The sequence below is a fragment of the Mytilus californianus genome, unplaced genomic scaffold (assembly GCF_021869535.1).
Source record: "Mytilus californianus isolate M0D057914Y unplaced genomic scaffold, xbMytCali1.0.p SCAF_12, whole genome shotgun sequence".
NCBI lineage: Eukaryota > Metazoa > Mollusca > Bivalvia > Mytilida > Mytilidae > Mytilus > Mytilus californianus.
The window spans coordinates 20,574,785-20,593,810 of NW_026262604.1; the positions used below are offsets into that span (position 1 = coordinate 20,574,785).

General features: G+C 32.6%; 1 protein-coding gene across 3 annotated transcripts in view; it reads right to left on the bottom strand.

Annotated features, from left to right (window-relative positions):
• Positions 1-19,026, bottom strand: part of LOC127721526 (uncharacterized) — a 50,021-nt gene that overhangs the window by 12,762 nt on the left and 18,233 nt on the right. For 2 of the 3 annotated variants that reach the window (XM_052228284.1, XM_052228282.1), the window contains exons 4-7: positions 9,877-10,101; positions 9,079-9,204; positions 5,215-5,349; positions 1,850-1,979 (exon numbers count right to left, since the gene is read on the bottom strand). In XM_052228284.1, the coding sequence (XP_052084244.1) occupies positions 1,850-1,979; positions 5,215-5,349; positions 9,079-9,204; positions 9,877-10,101 (616 nt within the window). Of the gene's footprint in view, positions 1-75; positions 1,980-5,214; positions 5,350-9,078; positions 9,205-9,876; positions 10,102-19,026 lie in introns of those variants that run through there. The other variant, XM_052228285.1, reaches the window with a different exon arrangement.

A 19,026-nucleotide genomic window follows, 5' to 3' on the forward strand; every position in this document is an offset into this window, starting at 1 on the left:
TTTGAAATCAATTGAGAACCATTGACAAACACTTAATAATCAAATATAAGGAAGGGGTTTTGCTTTATTTTTAAATTTACTTTTTTACCCCGTAGAACTTAACAGCGTCTTTAAGATTTACTGTTTTAAACCTGTGTTTCAAATGTTATTTCAACTGAATTGATTGTTCTTGTAATGTTTATGACTATAAGATTAACTCGGTTACTGGGTAGGCTTAGGGAAGCTTGGAATGTTAAAAATCAATGGGTCATAAACTGAAGTTCGATGTTCAAACCTCGTAAATCCACAAAAGTATTTGTGTGGGACTTTTTTTACATTATAACTAATTCTTGGAAAACCTAGAAAATTATTTCAAACATTTGATGTACAAGAAAAAGGGATGATCATTAAAACACACTAGTTGAAATTCACTTCATGCCAATATATACTGAGAACTGAGAAAGGAATTTCGTTACGAGGTTTTGCTATTCCGTTTGTTGTGTTTCCATATGTACTTTTCCAAACATGTTCTCCTATCATGAATATTCATTATAGAAATACTCTGTTGGAGTCCTTTTGAAACTAATTGACCACAAATAACAAACACTTACATAAAATGACATAAACAATATTCATCCAAAAAATTTATGGATTCATTCCAAAAAAAGATAGATTGCAATTACTTCTATCATCATTTAATATTATGCAGCTTATTGTTTCGTTCAATAAAGAATCATTTGCGCCGAGGAGAATGAATACCGTACCTCCATAACTATCATTAGTGTATTTTACTATTGGTATATGATGTTTTAATATTTTTACATTGTGTATATCATTGTATTATTCGCCTCCAACCCCTCGGGTATAAATGTGCTTTTCTTTAATAATAAAATATTTATTTAGAGTCAAATAAATGGTTGGTGGAAAGTTTGTTTCTTTTAAAAAAAAATTTGTTCTAACCTCGGAGATATCACTGCCTATAAGAATAACATGGGAACAAATATGTTTCAAGTAATATTTAAATCATTTTGGACCGTATTTATAGAGACATTGAGCAAAATTAAAATGTTGGAGTAGTCAATATGCATTTACAAGAAATGAGATAACCGTAACAAACCATGGAAAAGCGGACGATATCGTGTTTATGTCAGATAACAACCAAAGAGAACCACTTGCTAAAATATTTTGAAGATAAAATCAAGAAAGTTATTTCAGAAACATACAGCTGGAAATCTTCGACACCAATTGAGTACCATTGACAAACGCTTGATTACAAAGCAAACAAAAGCTTGGTGAATTGCTTTTCTTTTTAAATATATTTTTAACACACAATATATCATCGGCTTTTATATATACTGTTTTAAACCCGGACAAATATATGTTTCAAGTGTTATTGCGATTGATTTGATTGTACTTGTAATTTAAGAGACTAAACGATTATCAAAGCTACTCACATAGCGACAAAAATCATTCTGGTCTTGTAACGATCCTGTTAACCCTATCATGAGGGTCTGGATACGGGGTTTCTTGTTTCTTTATTCTTTAACTCTTGAAACCATTTTTCTCTATTCTTTATTTATTTTAACCCGTATTCTCCATTCTTTATATTTTAGCACCCAATTATTCTGTTCTTTATTTTTTTACCTTTTTTCTCTAATCTTTATATTATTTACCTTTATTATGCATTTTTGCCTATTATTCTCTATTTTGTAAACCCCACCCAGACCCTATATCATCTGTATCTTAGTTCGAAACTGGATAACAAAAGTTTATTTCCGCGTTCATCGTGGTTCCCTTTATTCCGAGTCATTCTGCGCATTCCCGTTTCCCCTTTTTAATTCAATAACAGTAACTATGGAAACTAGCTTACAAGAATCTGACAAAAGCTGTTGTGTAAATCCACTTGTGTTTTTATATTCACCAATCAGGGCATCATAATGTCCAAAATCGGCCGTGTAATTCTTCTGAAACTCGTTGTAAAGCCAGTATCCTACAGGTATCTGCAATAAAAAATAAAAACAACACTTTAATTTATAAATTTCATGCTTACGAAAACCATGAAAACAACACGTTATTAATTCCATGCATCCGAAGCGCTTTTCTGGATTTACCTTCATCAGAAATGTTCAATGCTGAATATTTGAAAGCAAATGATATATAAGAACCGAAACAGTCGATTTAACAGCTATATGACTAAGAAGGACCAAAAAATAATAACCAAATCCATCTAAGGTCAACTTTGACTGAGGGAGTTAAAACCTCTTAGATTCCCAAGAATTTCTGAATTTAATAAACTGACAATTATATGTTTCAGAAGAAAGTTTAAAATAAATCATGTCAGTACCGAAGTGCTGACTACTGAGCTGATGATACCCTCGGGGACTGATAGTCAACCAGCAGCGGTATCGAAGCCTGAATTCCATAGTAGACGAACCACGTGTCTGGCGTTAACTTGTCATTTCCACATAAACTTTCATTATATCGGAAGTCCTTTATCATATACGGGTGTCGATACATCAGTATACACTGAAATGCAGTCAAGTTTAGCGATTGATAATTCATTGATAACATTCTGGCGTATCACAAACAAACAACTTGTAACGTCTAATTTCATTGGCCGAAAGATTTAAATATAACAACAATTGTAGTCACGTTGCACGTGAATTGACACAGGTGACCGACAATGGAATGTACTACGTTACTACGAACGTAAAAAACAATGATTTTTGGTCGAAATAATTAAATAAGTATTTTGCGAATTTCAAATAGTGGGGTCGAAATATTATACTAATAATTTGTGTTAAGTAATATTCTTTATGCATGCAGCACTTGTACCGCACTATGAAAAATATAAGGATAAACTAAAATACATGTGCCGCTTTTATACGGATGAATGTATGAACCACTTTAATTTCTTTCATATTGACGCTAGGTTATTATCCTGACAATGTCGTAGTTACTTATAATAAGGATCTCATAATACTGATCCATTTCAAATTTATGATGGGTTGCACATTCCTCTTTTATTGTTTTCATGCTATAAAACGAAAATAAAGTAGCTAAGCGTTTGGTCATTCAGAAATGACGTGTCATAAACGAGCAAATTGTCCCCGAAAGATCGTATCATGTGTGCACGTGAATATAGATGTACTATGCAATGTACTATCATGGTCACCACGAAATTCAAATGAATTCAGTGAAGGCATGTTGGTGTAAAAAGGTTTGAAATGTTTCATCGGCGAAGATTTTATTTTTGCATGTGTGGAACTAAAAAATAAATAAATACTTGTGAGAAATGTCGTAGTTTATAAGGAACTATATAAATGTACTGTTTTCGATTTTAATTGGTTGAAAATTTATCCTTTAATTTCATACCGTAAGAATAGAGCTTTGCATAACATTGTTGAACTATCCGCCAAAGTAACGTGTGGCATGCGTGCGTATTAAAATGAAATACATGTATGATAAACTTATAATCGAAATATTAAGAAATTAAGGATGACTACTGTAAAAGTATGTACAAAAATGGAGTCACCTTTTATCAATACATTTAGTGAATAACCACACTGTTTAAAACTGATTGTTTTCTATGCAACTATTTAAATATTTACAATATATAATTTTCAACCGAGGATAGCAAAACAGTTAATTATAAATTAAGAAAGTATATCGCTGGAGTTTATAAAGTACATTTCCTTCCACTGTGCCATGGTTTGCCATCTCCATTTTTTCTCTAAACAAAGCATGGCTGGTTACATGTTCTGAATTTACTTAGAATTTCGGGATTTTTTTTTCAAAATCAAGTAAACTAAATCAGAAAAAAAATCACACTATCCTTAAACTTATGAAAGAATATGAATAATGAACATGACAGTTTATAACACAAACCCATTTACTATAAAAATCGAGCAATATCTTTAGTATGTAATTTGGTTATTTGTGTAGTTAAGTACGGTTTCATTTCAAGTACAACGTTAATTCATCAAGTCCATTGAATAAAAGATAAGGCAACTTGACAAAAAAAAGGCAGGATGACGATTTATGTAAAAAAATCAGGATAAACTAATAAATATAGTCAGGACCTAACAGACTGAAAAATAGAAAGACAGGACAGAGATAACAACTAAAAAAAATGCAGGACAAAATGTTTCTTCCAAGTCCCCCACCCCCAATCAAAATAAAATGGTAGCTCCCTTAATCCAGAACCAATTGAGAGGAGACAGTTGAATTAAATATTTCGACGTGACTGTTAAGATTAAAGTTTAAAATTTTACATGCACATGTATAAAAGCTAGAATTGCCATGGGATAATCAAGAACACAATCATGTACGTGAATATGACGATGGAAGTTTTTAACGACCTTGATCGGCTACGTGAATACTGATCAGTCCATTCAGCTTTATAGTACGCGTGTTCTATTTTCGCAGGTGTGAGGTCGAAGGTTTGAATTGACCAATGAAAACGATCGTTCCTTAACGAGTTAATCTAATAAAGTTTGTTTGACTGATTATTGTTGCACGACCTTTCGCTAAGCTTGGCCGCAGTTCAGTATATGTTGAAACTCTAGGTTCGTCATTATTGATCGCATCAATACTGTTAGACGTATCAAACTGAATGTCACTTTGTTCAAATGGTACCATTGTCGGACGCTAACTGCCTCTGTTGCACCAGCGATTATTGTCTTCTGTTCAACGTGCGGAAGTTCCAAAGTAGTTGTCTCTAGCTCCGAAACTTTTGCAACTTCAACTTCAGTTGCTTCAACAATGTCACAAAGTTCGATAGATTTCAATTCAAACTTTCGAACGCAAACAACCTACATTATAAGCCTGGTATCTTTGGTGAGTTTATACAACCACTGATATACGTTTCTTTCAAAATGAAATTATCAGCACAGTAGTCAGCGCTGCTGAACTAACATGAAATCTAATTGATATGTAATGTTCTATTAATGTATTGTTATTGAAATGTTAAAATTATTCGAAACACTAAGGTTTTCCTACCCCTTGGCATAGGTAACCGTAGCTAGATTTGGCACAACTTTTTTTGTAGTATTTGGTTTTCAATGCTCTTCAACTTTGTAAATATCGTTACAACTCATCAAATGGTTGTGTAGTTTCTAAAAAATAAGTGTGACGAAAATATTTGTTGGGCGAACAGACAAACAGACGGACAAGGTGGTTGCAATTTAGCCCCCACTTCTAGAGAGGAGTATTATAAATTATATTTCAACTTACTGCCAAGAAGTCTTTGAAATCTGTTGTGAAGGACGATGTGTCGTAATGAGACGGTAGAGCATTCATAAAGTTCATAGTCTTTGTATAGTCCCATGGTAATGACAAGTCTCCAATGCCAATGTCTGCTGTTTTCGACTGAAGACCAAATAAATTCATTGATGTAAATTTGTCAGATTGACTTTAAAATTTCAATAATTTAAATATGCCAAAAAAACTTATATTCTAATCGGCAAATTGACTATAAATGTTCAATTATTTGAATCTGTCATGTTAGTGACAAATCTCATATACCAATGTCAGATTATTTCGACTAAAGTCAAAATATTAATTCATAGATGTAGCCTTTTAGATTTACTATAAATATTCAATAATTTGGACCTGCCATGGTCTAAAATACCAATGTCAGATGATGTCGACTGAAGAAAAAACACATTACTAAATGTATCTTTGTTAGATTAACAATATTCAGTATTTGAATCTGCCAGGGTAGTGATGGGTCTTCTAAACCAATTTCTGCTGTTTTTGACTGAATACAAAATACATTCATACATGAAGCTTTTTCAGATTGACAATAAATATTCAATAATCTTAATCTGTATGGGTTATTATAAGTCTCTTATACCAATAGCATGTTTTCGACTGAAGACAAAATAAATGAATAGATGTATCTTTGTCAGATTTACTATTATTCAAAAATTTGAATATACCAGCGTAGTGGTGGGTAGATGCTACTGTATCAGATTGACAATAAATATTCAATAATATTCAATAATTTTCATATGCCAGGGTAGTGATGGTTCTCCTTTACAAAGGTCTACTAATTTCGACTAAAAAAAACATAAATTCATAGATTTTACCGTATCAGATTGACTATAAATATTCAATAATTTTAATCTGCCAGAGTAGTTATAAGTCTCCTAAACCAATGTCTTCTGTTTTTGACTGACACAAAATAAATTTATAGAGTTTTTCAGATTAACTATGAATATTCAATAATTTTAATCTACCAGGGTAGTGACAAGTCTCCTATCCCAATGTCAGATGATTTCGACTGAAGACAAAATATAAATTTATAAATGTTGCCTTTTCAGATTGAAAATAAATATTTCATAATTTAATCTGCCAGGGTAGTGAACGGTCTCGGTATTGGCAAGTCTCATGTACCAATTTCTGCTGTTTTCGACAGAAGACAAAATATAAATTCATAGATGTTACTGTGTCATATTGACAATAAATATTCAATCATTTGTATCGGCCAGGGTATTGGCAAGTCTCATGTACCAATTTCTGCTGTTTTCGACAGAAGACAAAATATAAATTCATAGATGTTACTGTGTCATATTGACAATAGATATTCAATCCTTTGTATCTGCCAGGGTATTGGCAAGTCTCATGTACCAATTTCTGATGTTTTCGACAGAAGACAAAATGTAAATTCATAGATGTTATTGTGTCATATTGACAATAAATATTCAATCATTTGTATTTGCCAGGGTGGTGATGGGTCTCATATACAAATGTCTGCTGTATCCGACTGAAGACAAAATATCAATTCATTGATTTTACCGTATCAGATTGACTATTAATATTCAATAATTTTAATCTGCCAGAGTATTGGCAAGTCTCATGTACCACTTTCTGCTGTTTTCGACTGAAGACAAACTATAAATTCATAGATGTTACTGTGTCAGATTGACAATAAATATTCGAAAAGAAAATTTGAATCTTCCAGGGTAGTTATAAGTCTCATATACTACTGTCGGAGGATTTCATCTATTGAAAATAAGGTACATTTTTAGATTTTACTTTGTTAGATTGACAATAAATATTCAATAATTTGTATTTGTCAGGGTGGTGATGGGTCTCATATACAAATGTCTGCTGTTTTCGACTGAAGACAAAATATAAATTCATAGATTTTACCGTATCACATTGACAATAAATATTCAATAGTTTGAATCTGCCAGAGTAGTGAACGGTCTCATATACCAATGTCAGATGATTTCTACTGAATACAAAATAAATTCATAGATGTTTCTTTGTCAGATTGACAATAGATATTCAATAATTTGAAACTGCCAGGGTAGTTATAATTCTCATATACCAATGTCAGATGATTTCAACTAAAAGACAATAAATTCATAGATGTCACTTTGTCATGTAGCCTTTAAATATTCAGTAATTTAAATATGTAAAAAAAAACACAAAAACCAAAATTTATTTATAACTATTACAAAAAAATTAATGTATCTTTATCGGTAAAATCTGAGAAAAAAACATCATTTTAAATTCATAAATGAATTCATAATACTGTAGTATCAGTATGTTAGATTAGTTGCGGTAATATGAAACAAGGGTCAACGTTCACAAATCATGACAAATTATTTTCAGTGCAAACAGGTTATTCAGTTTTTATCAATTTTGTTTTGTTTTTTTTTCAATATCAGAGGGTCTGCATGAGGTGTCTCGGTTTCTGTATTGTTTAGTTTAAACATATTTTATTGGCTTAATCTAAACGAAATGGGCGAGACACAAGTAAATCATTCTTATGAGCTGAAGAACAGCAATAAATGCGCTGTTCCTTTGTTGTTGTGTTGTGTTTTTTTGTGTTCTGTTGTTCATGTACTGATTTTGTGTCATGAATCGATACCCCATATCCTTTCTTTTCTATTCTGAAGTCTTCTACATAATACAATATGATATAAATAAGAACATCTGGTATGAGTGCCAATGAGACAACTATCCATCCAAGACACAATGTGTAATAAAAAGTAAACAGTTATAGGTCAAAGTACGGCCTTCAACACGGAGCCTTGACTCACACCGAATAGCAAGCTATAAAGGTCACCAAAAAGACTAGTGTAAAACTAGTGGTTAAACAGGAAAACCAAAGGTCTTATCTATATAAAAAACGAGAAACGAGAAACACTTGTGAACCACACCAATAAACGACAACCACTGAACAACAGGCTCCTGACGTAGAACAGGTGCATGAAAATGCAGCGGGTTTAAACGTTTTAACAGGCGCCAACCTTCACCCTAACCTGAAACAGTGGTATAACATTACAACACAAAAAGACACCCAATAAAATATCATTTGAAACATATATAATAATATTATGAGCATGCATGTAAAACAAACAAATGTATTGGAGGTTATACGAACTTTATAAAAAAAAGAAAAAGCAAAGATTTGAAAAATGTTATTATTCTTTGATGATGTTTTAGGTTTTGATGATGATGGTGGTCCGTGCCAGTATCAGTAACACTCCATGAAGGCACTAGAAATCTGTTTGACCTTGACCATGTTTGAAAATAAGGAGATTTATTAATATATAAGTCATTCCGTGTTTGTTTGCCCATTATTTTCTATTATTTATATTTAAGAAACCCAGTATTCTCTGCTCCTTTTATATGTTGGCCCATTTTCACTATTCTGTAAACCCCTTCCCGACCTTTTGGTTACTTTATAAAATAAGATGTGTTATGATTGCTAATGATTGGTTGATTGATTTTGGGCTGCTTAACGTCCAGTGACAAATATTTCATGCATCTTCAGGACGAGAACAGATTAATACTATATACAATAGAAAGGCCCTATAAACGGGTTCGACCGGAATGAATGGCGGGTTATTGGACTGCTTCTGAAATATTAGTGTAGATTTTATGGGAACTGAAATTAAGAGTTGTTGCAATGGTTCTTGACGTGCAGAGAGCGAGGCACTCTCTCGCCAAGAGGTATTAATTGCCAATGAGGCTATTATTAACTAGAGTCGAAATGACATCGAATTAAATAAAGGTCTGACACTATACGACCTTCAGCAATGAGCAAGACCCATACCGTATGGTAAGCCATATACTTACTTGTAGAAATGTATCTAAACTCTTAGTAAAACACGCCACCTCTGTCTGACCTGTGGTGGAATCTGTTCGTATCTTGTACTTCTGTATTTCTGCTGCTGTCATGTTATAAAGTCTGTCACAGAAAGTCTATAACAAACAACCAATCAAAATTACTATAATACTCGGACAAGTTTAAAAGAAATGATTTCCGTCATTATTATCTATATCGCTCTTTGTCTCTCTGTCTCTTTATCTCTATATCTTTCACTTTCTTTCTCAATCCAATCTCTCAATAAACAAAACAAACAAACAAACAAATCAATTATTGTGTGTGATATATGAATACCTTCGGTCGGAATAAGAACGTTAAATCGGATGCCTCATTAAGTGCGAGTAACATCATGTCTGTACGTAAATAAAGCCTTGCAAAAAACTATTCTGATAAAAATGTTATTTTCAAATTCTAAACGTCGAGTTTTTTATTTAAAGACAGGTGAAAAAGACCTCGGCTATATCTTCAATTTTTTTTTTTTAATATTACATTTAGAATTACTATCACATATTTACCATTGATGTCTTCTGATTAATCAATGGATTTGGATAAATCGAGATTCACTATCACATATTTACCATTCATGTCTTCTGAATAATCAATGGACTTGGGTAAATTGAGATCAAATATCACATATTTACCATCAATTCCTTCCGATTAATCAATGGATTTGGGTAAATTGAGATTAACTATCACATATTTACCATTAATGCCTTCTGATTAATCAATGGATTTGGGTAAATTCAGATTTACTATCACATATTTACCATTAACGCCTGCTGATTGGTCACTAAATTTGGATCAAAATCCTCGTCATATACGTTATTGCCACCACATTGTATAGAAGAAAAGTGACAGTGGCTACGATCCTTGTTCTTTAGTCCCCAAACCACGTGGATTTGGACCAAACTGTCGGCTGTGCTGACTAACATAGAGTATTCCTGTGCATACTGGGCTTTGGAGTAATGGTGATCGTCTTGGAAAAGTTGTAACTGAAAGAGAAATCACGCACGTATTACCATTAATGCCTTCTGATTAATCAATAGATTTGGGTAAATTGAGATTTACTATCACATATTTACAATTAATGCCTTCTGATTAATCAATGAATTTGGGTTAATTGAGATTTACTTTCACATATTTGGTGACCCGAGGTAACTTGTGACCTAAGGGGTACCCTTATGGGAGCCCCGCTATATTGCCCATCCATGTAAACTTTTCACTGTTGTTTTGTGTGTCCTGTTTTATTGTAAATTGCCATAAAATACCAAGTATATTTCCTGAAATCATATTTGATTGCTTTCAATATATAAAATCCATGGGTTACTTATATGCTTTTGCATAGACGTATGTGGGTGTGCATTTCTATCATTTTCGTCATTTCTGTCTTTTTTTATTATTTATTCACACAGAAAGTAAGGATTTATCTTTTGCTATTACCAATCTAAATAATTCACCATTTAACAATAAACAGCTGCGCCATGAGCGCATGATACGCCCGTCGTCTTGTGTGTGAATTTTTATGCAAATAGTTTCTGACATACGGCGCGACATGCGAAAACCCCCCTTTTTTTTACAAAAAACTCAATATCTCTAAAATAAAATTATGAATCAAAACCAAAAAGTATACAGATCTTTAGATTAATATAACTAAGAAGTGTGTAAATTTTAAGCAATAATCATAAATCGTTTTTGAGATACGGCGCGACATGTGAAAAAACCCTCCCCCTTTTTTTACAAAATACTCAATAACTCAAAAAAAAAATTTCGAATCATCACCAAAAAGTATACAGATCTTAAGATTAATATAACTAAGAAGTGTGTAAAGTTTTAAGCAATAATCATAAATTGTTTTTGAGATACGGCGCGACATGTGAAAAAAACACACACCTGTTTTAGTTACTTAGTCCCGTAACTCAAAAAGTTTTAATCTTATTTTCACCAAAATGTATACAGATCGTTTGACCATCATAAGAAACAACTATTTTAAGTTTCATGTAATTTGGATAAGTCGTTCTCAAGTTACGGTGCGACATGTTTACGCCGGACGGACAGACGGACAGACGGACAGATGACATTTGTATACCATAATACGTCCCGTCAAAATTTTGACGGGCGTATAAAAAATAAAACATTGTGTGATCCATAACGTCAAAACAATTGAAATAAAGCCTCAATACACGGTCACCTATATATATACGTGCAAAAAGGTAAATAATTCAATTTTATATGTAGTGATGTGAAGAAAACGTTTAGAATTTGACAGTATCGTATCAAAATTGTCAACAGATTGAATTGCACTTTGTGATTTTAGGAATATCTGTTAATTGTTTGGATATTTTTAAAGTATGTTATTATTCAAATTCGGTTTCGAACGCAATCTGATTTTGACCTTGTGAATGAAACAAACAGAGAGAAAATTGGTCATAGTTCTTAAAATAAAATCATTCTTGGTATCTCTTTACTCTGTTAAGTGAATTTACTTTGATGAGCTGTGTAAGATGATTTTTTCTTTCTATTGAAATTATATCAATGTATGTAACGGCCATATCATATAAATGCTTACAGCTACAATGAGATATGTTCCTAATATAAATTTAATCATTACTGAAAATCATGAAATCCTACACTTTATAAAGCCATTGAAATCATGAAGTCCTACACTTTATCAAGCCATTGAAATCAGATATACATAATGACATGATAAATCAATATAAGTAATCGACAATAAGATATAGATACTTTTTAATATTATGCAAAATAGACTAAATATTAGGGCAGATTATGGGACAATCAAATGTTTCTATCAAGATCAAAAAGGACCGTAACCCTTTAAATAAAATAACAATTAGGCATACATTTAATATTATTTTCTTTTTATTTAATTTACATATTTATCATATCAATGACCCCATTTTATGGAGCTATTTATATTACGGTTAATGCATAGACTTTTTAAAAGTCACACTCATAGCATTGTCTTAGTTCGACCCCTTTTAAAATCCTTGATCCGCAACTGTGTTTTTGAAGAAGAAACATAATTTTTTCAAAGCCAAATCGAACTGACCGCACTGGATGTATATGTACTGTTAAACATAAATGGTTCAAGCTAATCTTGTATATAATACAGTACTGCTTATATAGCTCCCAGTTGCGGGTCCAGGGTATGGCGATGAGGGCGTACGCCCTCCTCCCTTTAGATTGCCAAAAAGAAAGAAAAGGCTCATGATTCTCACAATTTATATGAATTTTAAGCATAAATCGTCCAAAAAAAATGTTTCATCTCGCTCCGCTCGGCGGTATGTATTATCTTTTCGGCAATTACATCCCCTTTCGAAAATCCGCCCCTGGCTCCAATTGTGTTTAGGATTAAGGATTGAGACTGATAGATATGCAAAAATTTATGTGAATAGATCACTTAGAAAATATTTATACTGTACATTGAATAAAGTTGAGAATGAGATACACTTTGGGACTGAATGCCCACTATATGTTGATAATAGAACTGAGTTTTTTACTGAAATTTCATTATCCTGCAATAATTTTCAATTTTAAGACAATCTTTCGAAGTTTACATGGCTATTTACACAAGAAAATTTAGAAGTATATAAATGTTTGGGAAAGTGTTTATCTAAAAACTCTGGAAATAAGGAAAAGTCCAAAGATAATAACTGCAAATTAGTCATACATATACTAATTTTGAGTGGTATATTTCATAGATGTTATATGTATTATCTGGTTCTGGCCTTATATAACAGTTATTGTAAAACCGTGTTGTTTTCTTTTATGTTTCTCAATTGATGTCGAATCTTATGTATTTGTATGTTATGTGATAAAAGCTCTTTATAAGGCCCTTTAATTGGAAAACAAATATTCTTATTCTGTTTATTAAGGTTTGAATGACTGTCCCCACGTTTACCTCTTGGTCGCTGTTGGATAGTTTTCACATTGACAATCATACCACATATATAGACTGATAAATCTGTCTTAAATCTTATCGTTATATCTTGAGCGTAGGCAACAAGTCAGGGGGCATCAGTCGTCAGTCTAACCACATTTCCTTATTTTTTTAATTACATAGTGGATCTAATTTGTTGCTGTCAACCATTTGTCACGAAGAAATTTAGATAACATGTTTACGCCATTGTTTCAAACAGTTACTGACAAAACACTTCTTTCATTCAGTAATTAAGTAGATATTCATTTAGATACTAGTGATGCTCTGCGAAGTGAAATGCGAACGTTATATATAATAACAATATTGTCCTTGTTATATATATCTAATGTACTTTTGACAAGAACTTGTATATGGTTCAATCAACGGTGAAGTTTCAGATCTATCTTTAATGAGGATCTGAATGGTTTTAGCTATTTATTATACCACATCTTTTACATTTATTTTCAAGCTGTCTGTGTGGATCTAATTTGCTGTCAACCATTGGTCACCAAGAAATTTAGATAACATGTTAACGGCCATTGTTTCCAACAGTTGCTTCCTCCGTTTAGTAATTAGATAGATATAAGTAGATATTAAGGTAAAATGGTACTGACGGTGATGCTATACGAAGTGAATGTATCAAATTATCGGATTATGGTTGGGTTATCGACTGTACTTTTAACAATTACTTGGCTTCAAGATGGTTTAATCACCAGTGAAAAGTTCATGTCTGTCTTAAATAACATATGATCATCATATGAAAATCTCAACCGCAATTACACAAGGTGTGGTTCTATCTATTTACATGCCGTTACTTTTCGATCTTTATCTTTATATGTTTATGTTAAAACCAGGAAAATGAACTTAACTCATACTTTACATGTATGTGTTTTGTTTCATATATTCTTATATATTATTGTAACTTTGTCATAGCGAGCACGAAATGTCATGTTGATTATTTAACGTCAAGTGGCAAATATTTCATGAATTTCAGGACGAGAACAAATTAACAATAAAAATATACAAAAGGTAGGCCCTGTAGTAGAGGCCGTCAGGGATGGACGTCGGGGAAATTTGGACTGTCGTTTGGAAATGAGGGTATATTGGAAAGGGACAGAAATATTGCCTTGCAATAGGCCACCTACGGGACAACCATAGAATTGATGCAATGGTTCCTGGCGTGCATTCTCTCTCCACGAGGCGTTGGATTTAACGTCCCCATTCTAACCGAACGTGACTGCGTACTTATTTATACCGCACACCTAAACGGACGCCCCTCGTTGGCCGGATTGGCAAGGGTTTTACTGCCGGTCGGAAGAAGGCCAAAATGACCATATTTCTATTCCCCAGTCGACCTTGTGAACGTTTCTTATAGATATGATACGACTAGAGTGGGTTGTACTGTACACGAATGTGCAGATGGGGTGCCTTCTAGTACATTTCTATAATTTTTAATTTTAGGCCATTTTTATCTATTCTTTTTATTGTTTAGGTCCAATTTCTCATTTTTTTTAATTTTTGGTCCATTAATCTTTATTCTGTACACCCCAGCCAGCTCCTCTTCAATACCAAATGAACATAATTTCAATTCATATTAAAATCAAAGCTGCAATAACCTGTACACTACATTAACTTCTATCTAATCATATTGATTTTAATAAAAAAAAAACCTACTTTTAGATATTAAGATAAATACAACTTGAGTTGATTGAACCATACGTGTACTTTTGAAAAAAATTCTAATGCATTTTTCTAGCAGAATTTCCTATCAAGATTTAAAAAAAAACTTATATACCAAATGGAAAGATGGTACTTATTTAACCACCGATATAATGCATTAAATATCGTTTTACGACATAAAAATATTAAATGACAGTTATTATATATATCTACAAAAAAATTTAATGAATTATATCTTGATTAAAACATTAAGAACTGCATGCTTCGTTTTAGTAATTTTTCGGTTTGGTATGAAAGCGCTGAACAATCGAAGCTCATTTTGTTTGAAGCACAAATAATGAGCGCATAGAATAAACAAAATAAAACTCAATATATTTATATGTTTTCGTTAAAACCAAGAAAATGAAGTAAACATGTGTTTTGTTTCATATATTTTTATCTATTGTTGTAACTTTGTCATAGCGAGCACTATATGTCATATTGATTGCTTAACGTCCAGTAGCAAATATTCCATGTAAATTCAGGACGAGAACAAATAAACAAGAAACCTAATATTAAGGTAGGTTTATGGGGAAATAAAACATCACTAGTCTTTAAAATACCACGTGTTTGTTTTCTACCAATCAAAATGAAGGAAAAATTACCTGATGTAATTGTTCTTTCAGATCTTTATGTGTAAGCAGTATTTTAGAGGTTGCACTTTGTAAATACAGCTTTTTCACTAACCACGCCTCTTTTGGGCAGATATATAATATTCATAGATATTTTGTTTGTTTACGTACTGGTTCCCAGATATGATCTCTATGTTTCACCTCATAGAGACATGATAACTTGGGATTGTTACCAGTATATTTACACATTGTTGCAGGGAATTTTAAATTCTGAGGGTCACCTAAAGTGAAGGTAGGGGTAGTACAGAACTTAAGTTTAAGTTTAAACTCTTAGAAGTTCGGGGCATATAAATGTTGAAAATATGCCACACAGCCCTATGTTTTGACCTTTGAATAAAATAGTAGTGCATATCAACTTTCCATTCTAGGATAAAAAAAATTCACGAAACTTCATAGTAAAAGTGGCACAGTTTTAGCCGTAAAGGGAGTTCCTATGGGAAATTGCATTGTCTATATTTACAGAAATGCAACCTAGAGTACTGATTTAGCCAAATAAAACAGTAAAAACTTGAAAACTGTTGAGAATCTAGTGCATTCTGGGTAATCTTCTCAAAGGCGTACACTAAACGTTGTGATTGGTTAAAAATGTACTAAACAATGTCATGGAAGTTCAGCCAATGGCATGGCGTTATTTTCATTTTGGTATATGAACAATGAAATTATTCACTGAAACTGTCTGCGTATTTCTACAATGACCATTTTGATTGTATAGGTCCCTGTATATATTTACATAATTATCTTTTAGGTTTCTAAAATTGTGACTATGTACGTTTTTGAGAAAGTTAATATATACCGGAATGCAAACAACGGTCGCAACAGATTCTGCCAGTTTCACATAACTTTCCAAATGATGGTATCGAAACAAAAAAATAGAAATTTGAACAGGAGGAGGTGGAGGTATACGCCAATGATTCGGCAACCTAACCATTAAAACTCGGCATAAGTTAACACATCGAAGTTATATTTATACTCAGGGGAGGTAACTTCAATTCTTTCAACAGAGTGGTTGGGATGAGCAGCTGAGACACAGTACTTATCATTATTTGGAGAAATAAAAAAATAAGGACATTATTGATAACAAAAATCTAATTACGAATGGTAAACAAGAGTGCACACGCTGAAATGTCTCGCCTTCTTTTCTAATCATTGATATTATGTTGATAGTCCTAAATATAAAGCTTTCTTACAACTGTCACATAAACTTAACATTAACCAAGAAAACTAAACATTGACCAATGAACCATGAAAATGAGGTCAAGGTCAGATGAACCATGCCAGGCAGGCATGTACAGCTAACAATTCTTCCATACAACAAATATAGTTGACCTATTGCTTATAGTTTAAGAAAAACAGACCAAAACACAAAAACTTAACACTGAGCAATGAACTGTGAAAATGAGGTCAAGGTCAAATAAAAACTGCGCGACTGACATAAAGATCATAAAATATTTCCATACACCAAATATAGATGACCTATTGCATATAGTATTAGAAAAAAAGACCAAAACTCAAAATCTTAACTTTGACCACTGAACCATGAAAATGAGGCCATGGTCAAATGACACCTGCCAGCTAGACATGTACACCTTACAATCATTCCATACACCAAATATAGTTGACCTGTTGCTTAAAGTGTAAGAAAAACAGACCAAAACACAAAAACTTAACATAAGTAATAAAACATGAAAATGAGGTCAAGGTCAAATAAAACCTGCCAGACTGACATGTACATCATTAAATATTTCCATACACCAAATATAGTTGACCTACTGCATACAGTATTAGGAAAACAGACCAAAACACAAAAACTTAACATTTAGCAATGAACCTTGAAAATGAGGTCAAGGTCAAATAAAACATGCCAGACTGACATGTACATCGTAAAATATTTCCATACACCAAATATAGTTGACCTACTGCATACAGTATTAGAAAAACAAACCAAAACACAAAAACTTAACATTGAGCAATGAACCGTAAAAATGAGGTCAAGGTCAAATAAAACTTACCAGACAGACATGAACATCGTACAATATTTCCATACACCAAATACGGTTGACCTATTGCAAACAGTATCAGAAAAAAGGACCAAAACACAAAAACTAAACTATGACCACTGAACCATGAAAATGAGGTCAAGGTCAGATGACACCTGCCAGTTTGACATGTACCCCTTACTCTCATTACATACACCAAATATAGTAGACCTATTGCTTATAGTATCTCAGATATGGACTTGACCACGAAAACTTAACCTTGTTCACTGATCCATGAAATGAGGTCGAGGTCAAGTGAAAACTATCTGACGGGCATGAGGACCTTGCCAGGTACGCACATACCAAATATAGTTATCCTGTTACTTATAATAAGAGAGAATTTAACATTCCAAAAAATCTGAACTTTTTTTCAAGTAGTCACTGAACCATGAAAATGAGGTCAAGGACATTGGACATGTGACTGACGGAAACTTCGTAACATGAGGCATCTATATACAAAATATGAAGCATCCAGGTCATCCACCTTCTAAAATATAAAGCTTTTAAGAAGTTAGCTAACGCCGCCGCCGCTGGATCACTATCCCTATGTCGAGCTTTCTGCGACAAAAGTCGCAGGCTCGACAAAAAAACTAGGAACAATAATGATACACAGAATAAAAGAGACATTTTGGAGGACTGGAACAAGCTACATTTTGCCTCAGATAACAAAAAGGAAAACCTTGCATAAAACATATTAACATAACTTTTTAGGTTCAATGTCCTGGAAATTATTCAAGATATCAATTTCAAGGACATATAAATATTTTTTTAATAAATTAAATTAATCTGAATATACATGAAATATTTGCCACTGGATATTGAACAATCAAAAACGTCCTGAATATATAATGAAATATTTGCCACTGGACATTCAACAATCAACAACGTCCTGAATATGCATGAAATATTTGCCACTGGATATTAAATAATCAACGTCTTGCATATGTATGAAATATTTTCCACTGGATGTCAGACAATCAACAACGTTCTGAATATGTATGAAATATTTGCCACTGGATATTAAACAACAATCAATATAAAATAAAACAAAATGTTTATACATAAACAAGTGCAAATTTGTCTCGCTTTTTTTCAGTGTTACAATATTAAATGCCAAATTAATTGATGTGTTCTCTTCAGTAAAGATTGACAACAAAGGACATTTTAAGTTCCATGGACGATTTTTTTTTTACTCATCTGATAAGATAGAATTTGCGAATTTTAATTACCTTCAAAGTAGTTATCTTTGTAAAAATCGTATCCGCCCTCGTGACAACACCCTATAATGTATCTATAATTATTCATACCCAAATCAAAACAAAAAAATACTTTTCCTGACAAAACCGCACGTTCTCTTTGAACGTACACCCTTTGACCTTTCGATTTCTAGACAATACGGAAATTTTCGATCAAAAAAGAGAATAAGGTAATTGTTAATCATAATCGGAAGTTTGCCCTATATATTTGAAGGTCAGACTTAAGGTAAGGTTACGTGTCTCTTTATTAATGAAATACCCAACATGAAACGTCAAGAAAAATATAGACATTGATCGATTGTGTGTAGATGAAAAGTGCGCTACATGTAAGTCGGTG